The sequence below is a fragment of the Drosophila suzukii genome, chromosome 2R, assembly GCF_043229965.1.
Source record: "Drosophila suzukii chromosome 2R, CBGP_Dsuzu_IsoJpt1.0, whole genome shotgun sequence".
Taxonomy (NCBI): domain Eukaryota; kingdom Metazoa; phylum Arthropoda; class Insecta; order Diptera; family Drosophilidae; genus Drosophila; species Drosophila suzukii.
The window spans coordinates 19,554,400-19,573,078 of NC_092081.1; the positions used below are offsets into that span (position 1 = coordinate 19,554,400).

Sequence of the window (18,679 nt, forward strand, 5' to 3'; positions counted from 1 at the left end):
ACGGCTTATGTCTAATCCATAAAATATTTCTAAATTGCTAAAGCGTAATTTGCATTTCCTTTCTCATACAAATTGCCCTTTGACATTTAATAAAGTTATAAAAATAGAATCCCCTACGTAAATTGGAAATCAATTTGGTATTCAAGTGAAACTTAAAGTGCAATAATATTTGATGGCCGTGAAATAAATTAATAATAATTAATGACGAAATCGTCTCGAATCGAATTTAAACTTTGACATTTGCATAGCTGAAAAGATCCCCCAACCTATTTATGTAGATCTCGTATGAATGGAATTAGCTTACTCGCTTGTTTTCGCTTTTTTTTCGTTCACCACTTTGTCCACACCTCAGTTTTGTAGCTCAGTGCAGGGACTTTTTCCTTATTGCGATGCGGAAACCCCACAAATTGTGTGAAATGAATGCAGTTTGTGAAATTTCCATACGCAAGGATAACCTTCGGGTTTTGGCCTTCTGATCGGAGTGTTCGCGGTCAATGCGCATGTCACACGCACTCACACGCTCTTAACTCCAAGATATATGTATACCCCACCTCGTGTATATCTTATATAGCTCTGCTTACTTTCACTTTACCCCATCATATTAAGTTTCTGAGCTGTAAAACATATTTTATCTCGTTTTTTTCACTCTGTTTTTGGTTTTTTTTCCCCTTTTGATTTAACATTTTTTTTACGCTACTCCTTTGGTTTATTTTAATTTTTCATTTTATTTGCCGTACAGTGCGTTTCGGCGGCATAGCGACACTTTTAGTGTCTCTTATCGGGGAGATAGAACGCGACTGTCTCTGTCGCTCAACTCACGATTTCCCCCTTTGGTCAATCTCTCCCTCTCGCCATGTTGTTCCCCTTGATTGACAATATTTCAATATTTTTACTGTTGTAGCCGTTTCACAGCATCTGGAAAAGGGGTGGGGTTTGGCAGGGGAGGGGGTTGTATCAAGGGGGGGGGGGGAGTCGGGGCAGAGACACAGACCCCAAGTCACTGTCACGCATGCGCTTGCAAATGGAGCACTTCTATACCCTTCCTTGGCCACCGGATACATCTAAAAAGTGGGGAATCTTATTCATTAATCAAAAAACAAAAAATAGTTTTTAAAGTAACATTTAGATAGGATTTTTTTTTTAGTTTTTTCTTTAAGTTAAAGTTCCAAGTCAGTTTTTATTGATTCCTGAAATTATTTTCTGTATTTATATTTGCAATACTAGGGTCTCACGTTTGGGAAGGAACTGTTTAAACCTATAAGTATGCTACATATAATTTGTTATGAATGTTGTGGAATATCGAATATATTTAAACATTTTTAAGACCATAATTTTGAAATAATAGTAAATGAGATTAAAGGAAATTCAATAAACCTTAAGGATTCTTTAACATATACCAAACAAATAAACTATAAACACAGCAAGAATTGCACATAGGTACTTCTAAAGTTTGTATTATTTACCTACACTTAAGGTTGTTTTAAGTACTTTGGTCACCTTTGGGTATATTAGTATCTTTCTGATAAAAGATAGATTTCATAAAAGAGTATACGAAACAAAAAACTATAAACACAGCAAGAGTTGCACATAGGTACTTCTTAAAATCGTATTATTTTCCTATACTTATCGTATTATTTTCCTACACTTAAGGTTTGTTTAAGTACTTTGGTCACCTTTCTGATAAAAGACACTTAAGATTTCATTGACATCTACATTTCTTAAAAGAGTATTCCCAAGTCTTTTAGTTAATCAATTAATTTTCCCCACTTGTTGTTATTGCCTTTTTGTTTCTTGCTGCTCATTTTATTATTATTAATATTAAAAGGTGCAACAGCGTTTGGACATTTTGATACAAAAACAAACCTGTTCACCTGCGCAGTCTACCTGCAGCAACAGCAACAATTTCAAGAGGGAGATGGCGACAGAGTGAAAGAAAGAGAGGGCCATACAGATGGTGAGAGAGAGAGGTAGATGGGGACGACGTTGAGGAGACAAGAAAGAAACATGTTAACACAATTCAGCGTCTCATACGCTTTCGACTGTCGCCTGTTGTTCTTGTATTATTATTTTTGTTGTTGCTGTTGTTGTTGTTGTTGCATTTGTTGTCATTTTGTTGTTGTTGCTGGTGGTGCTTTTAAAATTTGTTGTTATTTTAGTCTCTCGACTCCACTCCAAAACTCTGAATTGGCGCTACAAGTTTATCGAACGCTCAAAGTGGTTTTCAGTTGATATCGAAAAGCCACAAGGTCGACAACAGCATCAAGTTTATATATGTATATACATATGTGTATATATTTATATATGCCCCACAGCATACTTACATATGGCAATATTTGTTTATATGTACTTAATGTTGTTGTTCTCTGGAAATCAGTAAAAGAACGCGCGTAATCCGCTTAAAGTTAAGATCTCTACGTATCTGTGTATCTTTCGGTTCGGTAATGCGGTAAAAAGTGCATATAGAAAACATGGTGAAGTGTTATCAGCTGTTGGAAAGCTTGATCAGTGAATGATCCCTAGGGATCGTAAAGCTTGAGTTTTATTGAAATCAACCATGCAGGAGGCGACGAGCACTACGAATTATGCCTTATCATACACGGATTGGATGTCCGAGCCACGGTATAAAGGATAATAAAGTTCCCAGACAACGTCCATCGGCATCGGCATTAAATGATATATGAGTGATACTTCTGCCTTGAAGGATCTGCAGAGTGTGTGTTGCTCCTACGGATTGTGTAACTTTTATAAGCTTGCCGCGAAGCTTTTGCTCTAGGCACCATATAGAGAGTATCGCATCTGAACCTCTCTCGTATCTCCCGTTTTTTCGTTTCTTATTTTTCCAATATGGCAGCGCCATGTATCTTTGTATCTGTGAGTGTGCAGCTCTCGGGCTTTCGGCTGTATCTGCTGATAATATTGTAGTAATTAATGCGATACGAATGAGAAATTTATTGCCCACGCCCGACAGCGCTGCTGGCCATCGTATACGTATGTTGTATATACCTACATATATACCCCGCAGATCCCGGGGCCATTTGCATAAAATATGATCATGTAAATGACACAGACCAAAAAAAAAAAAAAAAGAAAGATGTAAAATGAGTGGAAATAAAAGAAAGAAACCAACAAAGCGACCGGAGACCAAAATAATGCTTAAGAGTGGATAGGTTTCCCATTTCCATTTTGATTTTTCCAATCCAATCAGAATCTTGAGAGGTTTCCCACACTCGCTGGCGATGATCGGTCAGAAAGAAGGGAAAACAGATGGCATCCCAAAGGATGCGCCTAAGGGACAAGGGACATACGAAATTAATGGACCTTCGTTTCTATATCTGTTATTGTTTGCGCCCCAGACACAACACAATCTCGATCAATCTGCAGCTTCCAAACAACCAAGCGAAGGGGTTGAAAACTTTAGGCCCATTCGGGGCGATTTACCTAAGCCCATGTCCGCTTTTATGCAAATTACATCGCAGGACCCTCGGACCCGTTAGATGGTAGATGGTAGATGGTATTTCTTTATAAAAGGGGTGGCTAATGCCGCGCCGGACACGGACAGCGGTCTCAATGGGCCGGAGGTGCGATGTCCAACGTTGAGAAACAATGACAAAAAGGTGCAGCCACTCGGCCGTGACAAATGTGCCCAAGGAAAGTCGCAGCAGAAGAAGGACTTGCATGTGAATCCCGAACGAATCCTTTTCAGCGGCTGAAAGCATTATGCAAATCAGCGGCTTTGTTTCCCCCGTTCTCAAAGGACCTGGCTCGTCCTTTATCTTCCTCGGACGGTGTCCGAGCAAGCTGCGTTGTCTTCTGGATCCTCACAACCTCTGCTAATATCAATAATGATTTCCTTAACCGTTACGGACGCCTTGGGATTAGGGATATACATACAGATATGTTTATAACATATATGAGTTTGTTTGTAGGGCAGCTGCCGCGGATCTGGCGAACCGGTTGGCGGCCCAGGGATCACCTTGCCTTGGGCCAGCACTTCCCAGGCTGCGTTGGAAGCCCCGAGATTCTGAGATTCCGAGATTTCGCGATCCCGGGTTCACGACAACCCGAGATTGCCATCGAGACCACAGCCGTCCTGCCTCCTTTTCCATTCTTGCAAAATATAATATATAGTACACATAAGAATATTCGCATTCAGGTGGCAGCAAATGCGCCACAGGGTTGCCATTTAGGGTTGTGTTCGGCGTTTGTTGTGTTTTTGTTTTCGCCAAACTGCTCGCTACTTGTTGCACAATTGGACCTCTCCAGGGGGAGTCGCCAGGAAGGCGGTCGAGTGGCCGAGGTGTTGTCCTAATCACGGGTTCGCAATCCACGCACTTAGCCCAAAAAAAAATCAAGAAAAAGTTATGAAATCAAGAGGTTCGAAGGGTAAAATACCCCAAGGATTCAAGATAAAGATACAATTTAGTAGCATACTTGGTGGGGATTCCTTAATGAATTTAATATTTAATATAATATCAATACCAAATTTTTAAAGTATATCTGAAGGATTTTAAGTTAAAGTTAAAGGGCACTCTTTAAATCTTTTTAACGGTTCATGAAATGAATTTAATATTTAATATAATATCAATACCAAATTTTTAAAGTATATCTGAAGGATTTTAAGTTACAGTTATAACTAAACTAAATAGAAATATTTTTTTCAAGTCCGGTTTTAATTTATTTTTGTTCATAAAGTATTTCAACACGCAGCTTAATCAAATTAGATATCGTGGAAAAACAGATGTTATATAATTTACTTTATATGTATCCCGACGTAAAGATAAATCTTTAAAATATTATTTAGCAACTGAGATTTTAACACCCCTTTTTTATACTTACGACCAAACGAAGCAGTTCATTAAAAAGCCATCAATTCATTAAACTGTTTTTGTTGTTACACACATAAATCCACTTAAAACTTTATTAATTAAATAGCCAATCTAATGTCGATAAATTTAACTGGGTTTTAGGTCTCATGGTATTTTTAGGCCCAATAAAGTCGGAACCGCTTCCTTTTTCCTGTTGCATAAATTCGCAAAAACCAAGCATACCCCTTGCATTCTACAAGTGCCGGGTGTGAAAAAAGCTTCATGGGAAATAAATAATTAGTGAATGACTGCTGCGGACCACTTGCAGAGTCCATGGGCGGCGGCGGAATGGCGGGGAGGGGGGTTCGCCGGCGTCCAGGGGCGGGGCAAAGTGTTAACAAAAAATTGACGCTTTTTTTCGGGCCAAGCTCTTTGTTTTTTTCTTCTTTCGGTTTTTATTTGATGGCGCTAATAGCGCTAAACGAATCAATTCCGATGCCGAAAGCAGTAAAAAGTTGCCGCAAAACTTACAAATCCGTAACTGAGACGCACACAAACAGAAATAAAAATTAAAATAAAACACACACCTGGCCCGAAATTGATTATGTAAATAGTAAATAAATAGAAATGGAAATGCTAATGATGCTGGATTGCCAAAAAAACCGAAAATGCACGCACATGGGCGTTGTCTGCGACTGTCTCTTTTGATGCCACGCCCAGTTTCAATTTTAAAAACCCCTTGAAACTAAAAAAAAACAGGCGAGGCTTCAGCTTGGATTCGCTGCACTCGGGTCATGTGGAAAGTGATACCCAGCAGCAGGATCATCAACTCCTCCATCATTACTACAATCAGAGTGATCCGCTGAAGGATCAGGGATTGGCTTTGCCCTTAAGCCACCATCATCATCAACAGGATCATCACCAGCATCCGCATAATCATCACCTAACTGCAGCTGGTTTGATGCAAGCAGTGGCTGCGGAGATCCAATTGAACGGGGATCAGGAGCAACTAACGCATCCGCATCCCACTCCCTCCCAAAACAGTCCTTATCCAGTGTATAGCTATTATCGCAGCGAAGGCGAAAAGGAGAATCATGTCTCTGATCTTCCCTGGAGGTAAGTCTCCACTTTCAACAAGGAGTTTAAGTACCAGAAAATCATGTTTTGGCTCTAAAATCAAGCTCGCCTTTAAATCATGTGCTCTACTTACTTTTATTTTAATGAGCTAATAAACTGTACCAAAGTAGTATCTATTCATCAATAAAACATGAGCTTTCGTCCACAAATTTTAAATTTAATTCGGCATGGAAACAAGTTTTATTAACAAAGTTAGTCGAGATATTATAAAGAAACCAACTCAAACGGTAAACTTTTTGTTACCAATTAGAAATATTGGTACCTGAAGGGGGTTTTAAAAACGGTAAGACTTTTTAAAGTCTTAGACTCCCTTAAAATTACAATATTAACAACTATATTTTGGTTAGTTAAATATATGAATTAAGACTTAAGATTGCGATGATTCATATCATATTTATATTTAAGTAGAGATGGAATATTGATCAAAACTCAACCGATATTTTCCTAATATTTTGGAAATATAGAAATACACAACCCTAAGCAGCAATTTTAAAAAATGTTCTAAAAAAGAATTTTCTAATCTTAAAAGTCCTAAAGATAATATGTTCAAAAACGTTTTTTTTTAATATTTCATAACTTTACGTTATTAGAAATATACTCTTTTGCTGTCGAAATGTCTTGTGTTTAAGTGCAGCGTTTATTCAGTTCTTGGAAGTGCGCGAAAAAAGCGCGGCACGTTGCCTCGTTTGGGGTTATGAAACCCAAACTCAAGTCCAAACCCAAACCCAATCCCAATCCCAAGAGCAAGACCACGACCAAACCCAATCCCAGAGGCAAACCCACATGGATCGCTGGCGAGTTCTTTGCTTCGGTTTCGTTTTATGGAGCCGAGCTGGAGCCGTGATGAAACCAAAACCAAAATCCAACGAAACCAAACCGTAGTGGTAACCGTAGTTCGGCATTTCGGCATTTCTGCTGGAAAAGGGGGCCTGGAAAAGGTCGCGCGTCTCGGCACTTGGCTTAGAAACACAATTAAAAGCCGAAAGACGGCGATATGGGCAGCACTTTGGCTATCTAATAAATGTGTGTATTCTCGCTTCCCCATATCCGCTACGTGATTTACACGGCCTGACCCTAAAAAGCGGAATAAACGGCGTACTGCGACCACATCGGTCACATATCGCATTACGAAAAAAGTAAGGTAAAGAAAAAATGTTATAACGCGGGCAATCCGAGTGTCATTTTTAATAGCGAAAATGTTCTGCAGAACATAAAAAACAAAAAACATTTTTATTTTCCTTTTTTTTTTGTACCCATGTCGATGTCCGTTTTGTTGTTTGTCTTTTTTTTATTTGTAATTTTGTGGACAGAACAGCGATACAGAAAAGTCCGAGAAGCCAGAAAACAACTTCGGGTGAAAAACCGGGACACCGGGCACGAGGGAGACAAGTGCCACAAAATGGGGCAAGCGATCGCAATCGCGGCGTTGTCAACTTGAGCAATGCCAAAAAAAGAGAAAAAAATAATAAAAAAAATAAAACCTCGAAACGATACGGTGGTAAAAAAAGAGCCGAAAGAACCGAATGAAATCGCTTGCAACAGCTGCTAACGGAAGAACGCACACACACACTCACCCAGAATTCGTATCTGTGTGAGCCAAGGTGTGGCGCAATTTCAGTAACGCTTGGAATTTGCATATATGCAATCAATATCTATGCACAAATTAAGACAAATTGTCGAAAAGCTTGCTGAAAATGGGCTATATCTGATGGATTCGTATAAACTCTATTAGCCAGATTGCTCAATTGAACAGATCTGATGGAGTGTGTTGAAAGAAGTATTCTAAAATACGATATAGAATAAAAATGTTAGAAAAAGTTCCAGACAGCAAAACAAAATAAGATCTTGTACTGAACAAAAAAATTTTTTGGTTTAAAAACAGATAATAGAAATAGTAATTATTTACCAATATCACATCAACAACTTAAGATCTTATATTTAAAATGTCGTTAGAAAATTCTTAGACTTAAAAACAGACCTATAAAAACAGAACAATAAAATGAAAACAGGAGTAAAGAATGGAATAATCAAAACAAAGCAGAATGATCAATCAGCAAAGAACCAGTCCCAGAACTAGAATCAAGTTGTGCATAAGAAAATCAATCCGTTCTGATCCCTTTATCTGTGAATGAATTTAGGCCATTTCTTTTATAGATCCAGAAATACTGAGTATTATTAGAAAGGACATTATAAAGATACAGAAATTTGATGGGTGGATCATAACCAGAAGATCTTTGAAGAAAGCTTACTTAGAAAGAGTGTTACGAAGAATTTGAAGATCTTAAAGATATAAACATTTATTTACAAAACAAACATGCTTACAGTTTTAAAACCGCCATTCTTTTAGGAGATCCGTATGAATATGTTATTCGATATTGTTTATCCCAAAGAACCACCGACCTATACCGAATACCTCCTCTCTTTACTGCACAATTTGCCCAAAATGTGATGGTTGCCCTTTTCTCTGGTCAAAGGGCGGGGTTTCCCTCAAAAGAGCTTTAATTGTGTCTGAGTACTTGGTGGAAATAATTCCGCAAACGAATCCGGTTTTCCAGCTGCCAGGACTTTTGGTTTAGTTTGCTTTTTTGTCTGTTTGTTTGACCTTGGTGCCCAGGAGTGTTGTCTCCCTCTAGGTCGTTTTACCCGGCCATATATACCCGAATCCCCTGGAAAAATGCCAAAAGTTATCCATATTCGATTATCACAGACGGCGACAGGCATCATCGCGGCTAATTTACGACTCTTCCTAGAGTTGTCGGCGATAAAGCGATAAGAGATCGAAAGATCGAATGAATCGAAGGGGCAAGGCATCATATCATGTCTTGGGGGATGCCGCTAATTCCCCGTCTCTTTCGCCTCAGCCCGGTTTGTTTTTATTTTTCCTATATATATATACATATATGTGTTGCCAACCCAAGCTGGATGCTGGCCAAAAGCAGTTGTTGTTGATGTTGAGGTTGATGTTGCTGGTGGTTTGGCTGTGTTGCTGTGTTGCTGTTGTCGTTGTGCCAGGTTTTTCTGTCTGGTTTTGTTTTTTGTATCTTTTTTGCACTTGCTGCAGGCTGGATTCTGGTTAATGGTGGCTGGTTGTTGCCCCGATTGCTCCCATTTGGGCGGGCATCCAGGTTTTGTGAGCTGCGCACAGGTGTCTCCGGCTCCGGTGAATGAAATTAGCCTTGCCTTGCCGCAGTTGCCCGGCTTGATTGCATGATTGCCCAGGTGATTGGCGAGCGCGGGTTTGATTGATAAGCGGCCTAATGGAGTTATTCCATTTGTGGGGGTGTCGGATTGTGCCAAGCAATTGGGTGCTATTACTGGAAGGTGGGAAATGTATCTCTAACTGGAAAAGTTGGCTCTGAACTTGGGGGATATGAAAATTTTGTTATTGTTTTAAGTGGTCAATCAAAACTATTTTATTTTCCTTTTTAGTAATAACATATCTAACCATATCCAAATATAAAAGAGAAACTTGATTTTGAGAAATAGGTGTCACTATTATTATTTAAACCATTTTTTAAAGGAAAAATCATATTTCCTTTTGTGAAAATATTAAGCAACGGAATACAGTTTCAGTTGTCTATTAATTAAAATTGTATATGCTTTATGAAAAGGAATTTTGGGGGTATTTCAATGGGCTGCGAAAACTGTTGGACATAAAAGTGTAAAATTGAAGAGGTGCTTTAAAATGGTAGTGCCTATAATATTTAAATTTGAGTATTAATTGAGCAACCAACAAGTTTATTATATATTTATTACACACAACATATGTTGGCAATTTATAGTCATGTGTACTTATTATTCAAAAACAAATTCTTGTTAGTATGGGATACTTTGCATAGCTCGATTACGATTATAATAACACCTATTAAACACCAACTAATGCTCTACATGGCGCTCGTTCTCCCTCTCTTTCTGTCCCTGTGAATTTTTGATCAGCAGTGGAAAGCTCAATGGCCAGACCACACCTATCGACGTATCTGGCCTATCGCAAAATGAGATTCAAGGCTTTCTGCTCGGCTCGCACACCTCGTCAACGGCGACGGTCACCACAACCGGCGTTGTCTCCACGACAACGATCTCGCATCACCAGCAGCAGCAGCAACAGCAGCAGCAACAGCAGCAGCAGCAACACCAGCAGCAGCAACATCCCGGCGATATTGGTAGTGCCGCTGGCACGGGCTCAATTGCCTCCTCGGCGCAACAGCAACAGCAGCAGCAGCTAATTAGCATCAAACGAGAGCCCGAAGACTTGCGCAAGGATCCTAAGAATGGCAACATCACCGGTGCAACAACAGCAAACGGGCCGGGTTCGGTGATAACGCAAAAGGTAGGACAAACTTATAATACTAATTGTTAAACAAAACAAAAAATATTCTTAACAACCATACAGAAATCACAAATCTGTAAGGAAAGGTGGTTTCACAATAGCTGAGTCCTTTCAAGTGGAAGCTCTCTTAGGGCACAAATTAATGGACACGCACGCAAATTTCAGTTTAGCAAACACTTCTACACAGGGAGAAACCTAGGATATCAGGACTCTCTCTCTTATATATTTTATGATATTTGAAGCATTATATGATAATCAAAAAAGTATTATTTCGTTTGAAATAAGTCTTTAATAACACAAAAATGGTGTTAAAATATTAAAAACCCTTTCTTAAAATAGGTATATGAAACTTTTTTCAGTACCCGCTTAAAGTCTAAAATGTAGAATTTATTACTTTATATACCTACAAATTATAGTTTACAAATATTAAAAACAAATACTTTTTATACAAATTATAGTTAACAAATATTAAAAACAACAAGTGTTCTTTTGAAAGTCCTTAATATTGCTTAAAAATATAACAAAATTTACTCCAATTAGCAAGTTGTAATACAATTTACATGGTGCATAGCGTAAGTTTCCAAAAATTTGATAGAAATATTCAAATTTTTTAAAACGTTACTGATGAATTCTTAGTGCTGCTGATATTTCTTTGATTGTTTTGAGTAACTTAACGTTCGTATTTTTAGATAACATATACCCAGAATAAGAAGCTTAATATGATATTCATAAGGGTTTGTAAAACAATATAGTTTATTACTCAAGATCAACAATTTTATATGAGGCAGTTAGAAACCCTCTTGATATGTGTTATATATATTGCATCTGCAATTTCTCTCCGTGTACGTAGCATGCAATATGCAATATAAATTTGTATTTGCGGATAAGCTTCGCCTTAGATCGTCAGCCCAAGCGATCTCATTGCGAATGCCATTTCGAGACCCATTCTATAAGACCCAGGCCATAAGACCCATTCCCACTGCCCATTCACAATCCTCATCAGTGGAGTGGACAACCCCAATCAGCGGCGCATCCTGTGTGCTACATCAATTAACGATATGTTGTTGTTGTTGTTGCTGCTAGCTGATGTTGCTGCTGCTACTACAATTGTTGTTGCTGTTGCTGCTGTCTAACAGACCTGCAATTGGTCTGTCAATTGGTGTGAGTGGGTATATATATGAGTGAAATGAGTATTGGTGGTTGCAGCCAATACGAATCAGCGTCGGTTTTTTGTAGCTGTTGTTGTTGTCGTCGTACGCTCGGTTCTATTAAAATAGCAACAATAACAATAACAACAACTACATTAGCAACAACAACAGCTCAGCAGCAGCAACAACAATTGCTGCTGCATGACCAACTGTTATACACTCATTGAGCTGTTATACGATCGTACGTGATTTGTATGGTGCTCTCGCTCTCGCAAATGGCTTTGCTCTATAAGCGCCATCTCGCTCTCGCATCGAACCACTTCCTTTGCTTAAGTTCGAGTTGCATGTTGGAAGCTTCACACGCGAAGAAAAAAGGAACAACCATAATTAAATGGGAAATTGCAGTAGCCAACTCTGGGCGACAATCGGCAGCGATAAGTGTGCACTTCCGGCGATCGCCTTCCTTTTCCTTCGACCCAGCTTCGATTTGGCTGCGATTTGCCTCCATGAGTGCAGCAAGTGCAACTACAGTCTGTATTCCATAAAACAAACTAGAGATTGAGAAAAAAAATGTAGCTTAGGGAAGATCAGAAAAAGATCTATATTCTATAAAACAAACTAGAGATTGCCCAAAATAAAAAAAATAGAGTTTAGGGAAGATCAGAAAATTTATTTTTATCTATATACTCACTGCTGTTTTCAGAAGATTATTTATTTTGGAGGCTGATACTATGCTTATTCCATATCATTAGGTTTTTTTTTGATCTAACTACTAAGAGGGTTATTAAAAATATAACTAATTTTTTAAATTTGAAGACAAAGTTCCAAAAAATAATCTCTAAATTCTATTTTAACCTTTTTTAATTATCAAACAAAATTCGTTTTATTAAAAATCATTTAAGATTTCCTCCAAAACGTTATTTGATAGGTATTATAAAGTTATAGATATATAATCCACATATCAAAATAATATTATTTAATAAATATAAGTTAATTTTTTTCATTAACTACAAAATCCAAACTACTGAAAGTAAAAAACCTACTATTTTTAAGGCTTGTAAAGTAATTCGAGCAAAACAGAAGCTCATCTTATGAGCGATTAGCTATCCAAGTTAGGCAGATCGGACTTTATGCAGCAAGTGCAGCTATTTTTTAATATTGCTGCTGCAGCAGCTGCAACGCCCTGTCCGTCCGGCCCCTCCCCACCCCTTTTCCCCCGCCGCACCCCTCCCCGACGCTCAGAATATTGCGACAGGCGCGGATTCCAACCATTTTGAACTGATATGAGATATATACGTACGTGGCTGTGTGCGTGAATATCTGTGTTCCAACTGGCCGACGCAACAACTGCGGATTGCCGACTGGCAACTGGCGACGTCGCAGCGGCTGTCATACCTGGCGGTAAAGGTATACCTGGCTGCCTGGCCTTTAGTCAGTCGTATCACGCTGTCGGAGTAGGATCGTATCGCATTCGAGTCCGATTCCGTAATAGCCGCTCGCGATCCGTAACATATCGTATGGTATTGTAACCGAAAACCAATCGATCGATCGGAGGAGATCTCAAAAAAAAGCGAAGAAATAAGAGAGCAAATCAAAAAAAAAAACAGACAGTGAGTGTGAGTGTGATACGGATAGCGATACCTAGTATCGAATACCCAGTACCGAGTACCCTTTGCTTGGAATGTGGGCAGTAGTGCAATATATTCTTGGTGGCATATCAATATCGCAAAATCCACCTGCGAGTCAAATCAAAACCATGAATCAAACAACAACAGCGCACGCGCAGCAGCAAAAAAAGCACAACAGCAACAGCAGCAACAGCAACAACTACACGGCAGCAACAGAAGTTGCAGCAACAACAGCAACAGCAGCAACAACAAAAACAGCTTTGTGTGGGCGCAACGCGTTGCCTTTCAACACCCACGCGACGAACAAGTTCGCTGCCTAAGTCTTTTGTTTGGCGCGCATTTTTCTTAAGGCCAAGAATCGCGTATCTCTCGAATATTAGTGGGTGGGTGGGCCAGAGTGCGGCTTATGAAATTCATTCAACAGTATCCAGCCAAGCTTAATTGCCGTCTCCGTTTTTATTGGGCATTAATTTGCTTACCAGCTGAAAACAAAAATAAGCAAATAAATATTAAATTGCCTCAGTCACTGCACAATTTGCATGCACTCTAATTTATTGTGCATTTGTTGCATTGACAGTTAATTATTCTTAATATTTGTCTTATTAATTTACATACAGACACACGCACACACACTGAGTCGCCATAGTTTAAAGTCTAAGGTTTCGCCAGCTTAATTTATGACCGAGAATCGGAAAACATATCAATTTTGTACTCTCGGCAATTTATTTATTGCTCTCCAGGCACCGGAAAGTGTAATCATTAGACACTGGCATTTAGATCTTGGATTAGCCAAACAACTCTCTCTCGATGCTCTATATAAAATGGGTGTAGATATATCGCCATATCCAATTGCCTCATCGAATGCCTTTCTAATTGCTCCAAATCTTCAATCGGCTTATCAGTTCGGCGGATTTCCCCTTTTTAAATTGATTCGCCAACAATGTATCAAATCGATGGCCGATTGCTCAATTTATTCAGAGAATTTCCTTAATTTCTTTAAATGAATCATGTGTTATTTTAGTGAGTCAACTTAAAATAAAGATGTGAATTTGAATCTACCTAAGATTTTTAAATTCCCAATATCGAAATAAAGTAACATAGCTTCCAAGAACCTGATACGTAATGAAGAGCGTTAAGAACCGGAAAGCATTATTAATAATAAATCAATTAGCAATGAAAAGCCTACATGATGTAAAAGATAATTGTATAGACAATGATCAAACAAACAGATTGATAAATTAGACAAACAAATGGGATTTTTAAAAAGGAAAAACAATTTTCAAATTTTTGATAACCAATTAAGATTTTTAATTCCAATATCATTAATTTCTTGTATCCATATCCCATTGAGTACTCTCTTAACGGAAGTTTTAACATCAACCAAACAATTCGAAAACAACCTTGAAGGTTTATTGCTCTTATTAAGAGTTGAATTGAACTTAAGCCCCGACATCTAGTAAATTTCCAACAAAACTGGGCACTTTTCGAGGGCTGTTAGTCACGGGTTTTCCTTACCGAGAACCAAACAATTACAACATCAAGGAACCATTAAAAAATATTTTATGAATGCAAAACAATTTTTTTATTTTTCTTCTCCTTTTTTTTTTGTTTTTTTGTTGGCATCCATATATGAAGATGTTTTTTGTTTTTCTCGGCTTTTCGTTCACTTTATTTCCGAGAATTAACGATATTCATAAAACGCTCAGGCCGAAGAAGAAAAAAGTTTCACTTTTTATCATTCCAAAAGGCATTAAAATAGTTAATTGGCTTTATTTAAATATTTTGTTATTTTTTCCTTTGTCTCGCTACTTGTTGTTGCGTTGATTTTGGTGTTTTTTTATTCCTTCCTCATACATAAATATGTGCCAGAATCGTTTGTCGCTGGTCGCTACTTAGCATAATTCTAAAAGCCCAGCCAGCTCGACTCATAACCGATGGCTCAGTTATACCATATAGCTGCCATATAGATATAGCCTATGGCAACAACAAAGATTCGGATGCGATTGAGCCCGCGACACACGCACCATCAAAAAGCCAAAAGTTAAAAACCGAAAAGCCGAAAAACCGAAAGACCGACAACCGAAAAGCCAAATAACCAAAAGCAACAAAGTATCTTTGTCTCCGTGGATCGATCGTCGATCGGATTCGTCAAGGCCTTTTCTGACGTTGCACGTTAAAAGTTTAAAATGCAAATTGATTTCGATGAACAAATTTAATTAGCTCGCAGCTAGAATCTTTTACTGATGCTAAATTATACAAGAGTCTCCAACCACAAAGACAGAAAAAAAAAACTGAAAAATGGAATCCAAAAAAATCACAGACGCAGATACAAAAACCTCTGTATAAATTTTAAGTCGCTGAGACGAGAAGTTAACCGAAAGAATCATAAATTATTACAAGGGTTCTGCGATCGTGTGTGTGTGAGCAAAAGTGTAACAAATATTACCCCCAAAAAAGTTAAGATTCAAAAACGCTGTCAACCGGTTTCGATCAAATAAATAGTGACGTCTTTTCGGCTGGACCTGTGTGTCTCTTTTTCTCGATGGGTTTCACTTTCTTTAGACCAAAGGCAATCAGCAGCTCACTGCTAATTTCGATCTCAGTCCGCCGATGTCTATATATACACTATATATATAGTCCAAGACATGAATTGACCACACTTTGCTCTGTATTACCTCATTTAGCTTCGTGCGTTTGTCTCCAAAAACGTTTGACATTTTCGGGCGGCCAATAAAAAAAAAACAATGATAATTAACATATGCATATAGCCTTATATACATATATATATATATCAATCCGTATATAAATGTGGATTTTTTTCGCGCTTTTTTCTGTATATTTTTTAATTGGTTTCTTTCCACTCGACGACAACAACGGAGACGGCGACTGTTTCATTTCGTTTTCGTATATACCATTTTTTTTTATAGCCTTTTATTATAAACTGTACTTGTTGACGTTATTTTCAATAAGCTGCTGGCTGCTGCGGGCTTTTGTTGTTGGCATGAATCATGGCTGAAAAGAAAAATCCACACAATCATGGCTGAAAAAGAACGCACGCACAATTTTGTCACCTCGTTTCTGGGGTTTCTGAGCGACCTTCTGTGCTGGCCACAAAAATATCAAATCAAATACAAAAAACCATCAATCACTGGCCTTTTGGGCCATTAGATATCAGCTATTATGTCTTGGGGTCTCGGTGGATACACGAACTCAACTGAATCCATCGATCAGTTGCTCAGCCACCGGATTCCAAATCAAGCTTTAGGTTTAAGTGTTCCAAGAACCCAACCCAAAAACAACGACCATTTCCCCCAGATCTTGCACGTGGATGCAGCAGCGGCAAGTGAAGCTGATAGGCCCAGCAGTACCACTAGCACCACCAGCAGCACAGGATCAGGATCGCCGGGAGCCAGGACGAGCGAGAATACCACACTAGAGATGTATGCAACCACGGGCGGCACACAGATCTACCTACAGGTGAGAACCCTCGAAGAAGGGATGAGCGATGATGTGTCAAGTGCGATGATCCACCAACCAAACCAACCACCCAACCACCTGCAGACCTCACATCCCAGCACGGCGAGCGGAGCGGGCGGTGGTGCGGGTCCAGCTGGAGCAGCCGGCGGTGGCGGCGGAGGAGGTGTCTCCATGCAGGCCCAGAGTCCCAGTCCGGGTCCCTATATCACGGCTAATGACTATGGCATGTACACGGCCAGTCGGCTGCCACCAGGTCCCCCGCCCACCAGCACCACCACTTTTATAGCGGAGCCCTCCTACTATCGGGAATACTTTGCACCCGATGGCCAGGGTGGCTATGTGCCGGCCAGCACGAGGAGTCTGTATGGCGATGTGGATGTCTCTGTATCGCAGCCCGGCGGAGTGGTCACCTATGAGGGCCGTTTTGCCGGCAGCGTTCCCCCGCCCGCCACCACCACCGTGCTCACCAGTGTGCACCACCACCACCAGCAGCAGCAGCAGCAACAGCAGCAACAGCAACAACAGCAACAGCAGCAACACCACCAGCAACAGCAACACCATCCGCAGGATGGCAAGAGCAATGGGGGTGCCACGCCCCTCTATGCCAAAGCCATCACGGCGGCGGGTCTCACGGTGGATCTGCCCAGTCCGGATTCGGGCATTGGCACGGATGCCATCACACCGCGGGATCAGACCAATATACAACAGGTATAGCCCTCGATAAACCCAGGCTACAAGCCATCCAAGAAACCCTATTAAATAGAAACTTACTTAGAGGTAGTCCGTCGCATATAACACCATTTAAATGATTTACTAGCGATATAAGATTAGAAGATTTAAGTATAGTAGAGTGTTTGATTAGAGCGTGTCGTGTCCATTAATAGTCTTGTATATTATAATTATAATAATAATATTTGTATATTCCTTATAGTACTTTACTTAAATATCTTTTATTTGCAATCCCTATTCCAAAACAGTCCTTCGACTACACGGAGCTGTGTCAGCCGGGCACGTTGATCGATGCCAATGGCAGCATACCCGTCAGCGTGAACAGCATCCAGCAGAGGACGGTGGTCCATGGCAGCCAGAACAGCCCCACCACCTCCCTGGTGGACACCAGCACCAATGGGTCCACGCGGTCGCGGCCCTGGCACGACTTTGGGCGCCAGAACGATGCCGACAAAATACAAATACCAAAAATGTAAGTTCCTTGAAGATCCGAAAAGATAATAATACTGAAAAATCCCAAAAGATAGTACTAAAAGATCCCAAAAGATAATACTAAAAGATAATAATATTATTTAGTGAACGATTTTTTTATAAAATGGGATAGTAATATTTTGAGACCGCAGCTATTAATCTTCAGTATACAGAAAAACATTTAAAGGATGCAAATCTTAAACCAATCATATAAGACAAATATTTAAAGTTCCGCTCTTATACTAAATAATATTGTAAGCTTTTGTTCTTGATAAATATATTTAATTTTTGTAGTTCTTAGATAATATTTTATTTTATTATCTTCAAAGAGGCAAACATTTAAAGAAAGGTAATCCCCTAATCAGTCATATGAGGGTAGATATTAAAAAATATAAATTTTTATAAATCAACCAACCAAGGTTTAGCAGTTGTAAAAATTAAAGTACTCAGCTTGTGTTCTTAAGAAAATATAATAAGTATTTGTTCTGATTTTAGAAAGCATCTATCAGTACAGTTTTATACATTGTAATAGTTAACTTGAAGAACATTTATATACTCCTCCATGTGTTTTAAAATTACGTAGACCTCTGATAGACCCCTTTTACTATGTAATTATTTACCTACCACACCCCATTTGTAACCCCCATATCTATATTTCATAATACCGTAATAGCTTCACAAACGTGGGCTTCCGCTATCACCTGGAGAGCCCCATCAGCTCATCGCAGAGGCGCGAGGACGATCGCATCACCTACATCAACAAGGGTCAGTTCTACGGAATAACGCTGGAGTATGTGCACGATGCGGAAAAGCCCATCAAGAACACGACCGTCAAGGTAGGATCCAAATCAATATATGTGTTTATATAGTGGATAAGTTTTGGAAAGGCGAAGGGGAAGGGGAGCTTTGTCAATCAAGTTCGTGCTGCTTGTTTTCCATTCTTCGGTGTGTTTTGTT

The 18,679-nt window shown here is 39.3% G+C and overlaps 1 protein-coding gene across 12 annotated transcripts in view; it reads left to right on the plus strand.

Annotated features, from left to right (window-relative positions):
• Positions 1 to 18,679, plus strand: part of grh (grainy head) — a 48,024-nt gene that overhangs the window by 12,894 nt on the left and 16,451 nt on the right. For 3 of the 12 annotated variants that reach the window (XM_065863050.2, XM_065863055.2, XM_065863052.2), the window contains exons 3-7: positions 9,879 to 10,269; positions 16,361 to 16,522; positions 16,607 to 17,230; positions 17,500 to 17,723; positions 18,396 to 18,558. In XM_065863050.2, coding sequence (XP_065719122.2) covers positions 9,879 to 10,269; positions 16,361 to 16,522; positions 16,607 to 17,230; positions 17,500 to 17,723; positions 18,396 to 18,558 — 1,564 coding nt within the window. Of the gene's footprint in view, positions 1 to 2,331; positions 2,620 to 5,564; positions 5,922 to 9,878; positions 10,270 to 12,844; positions 13,034 to 16,360; positions 16,523 to 16,606; positions 17,231 to 17,499; positions 17,724 to 18,395; positions 18,559 to 18,679 lie in introns of those variants that run through there. The other 9 variants (XM_065863051.2, XM_017074163.4, XM_017074154.4 and 6 more) reach the window with 7 other exon arrangements.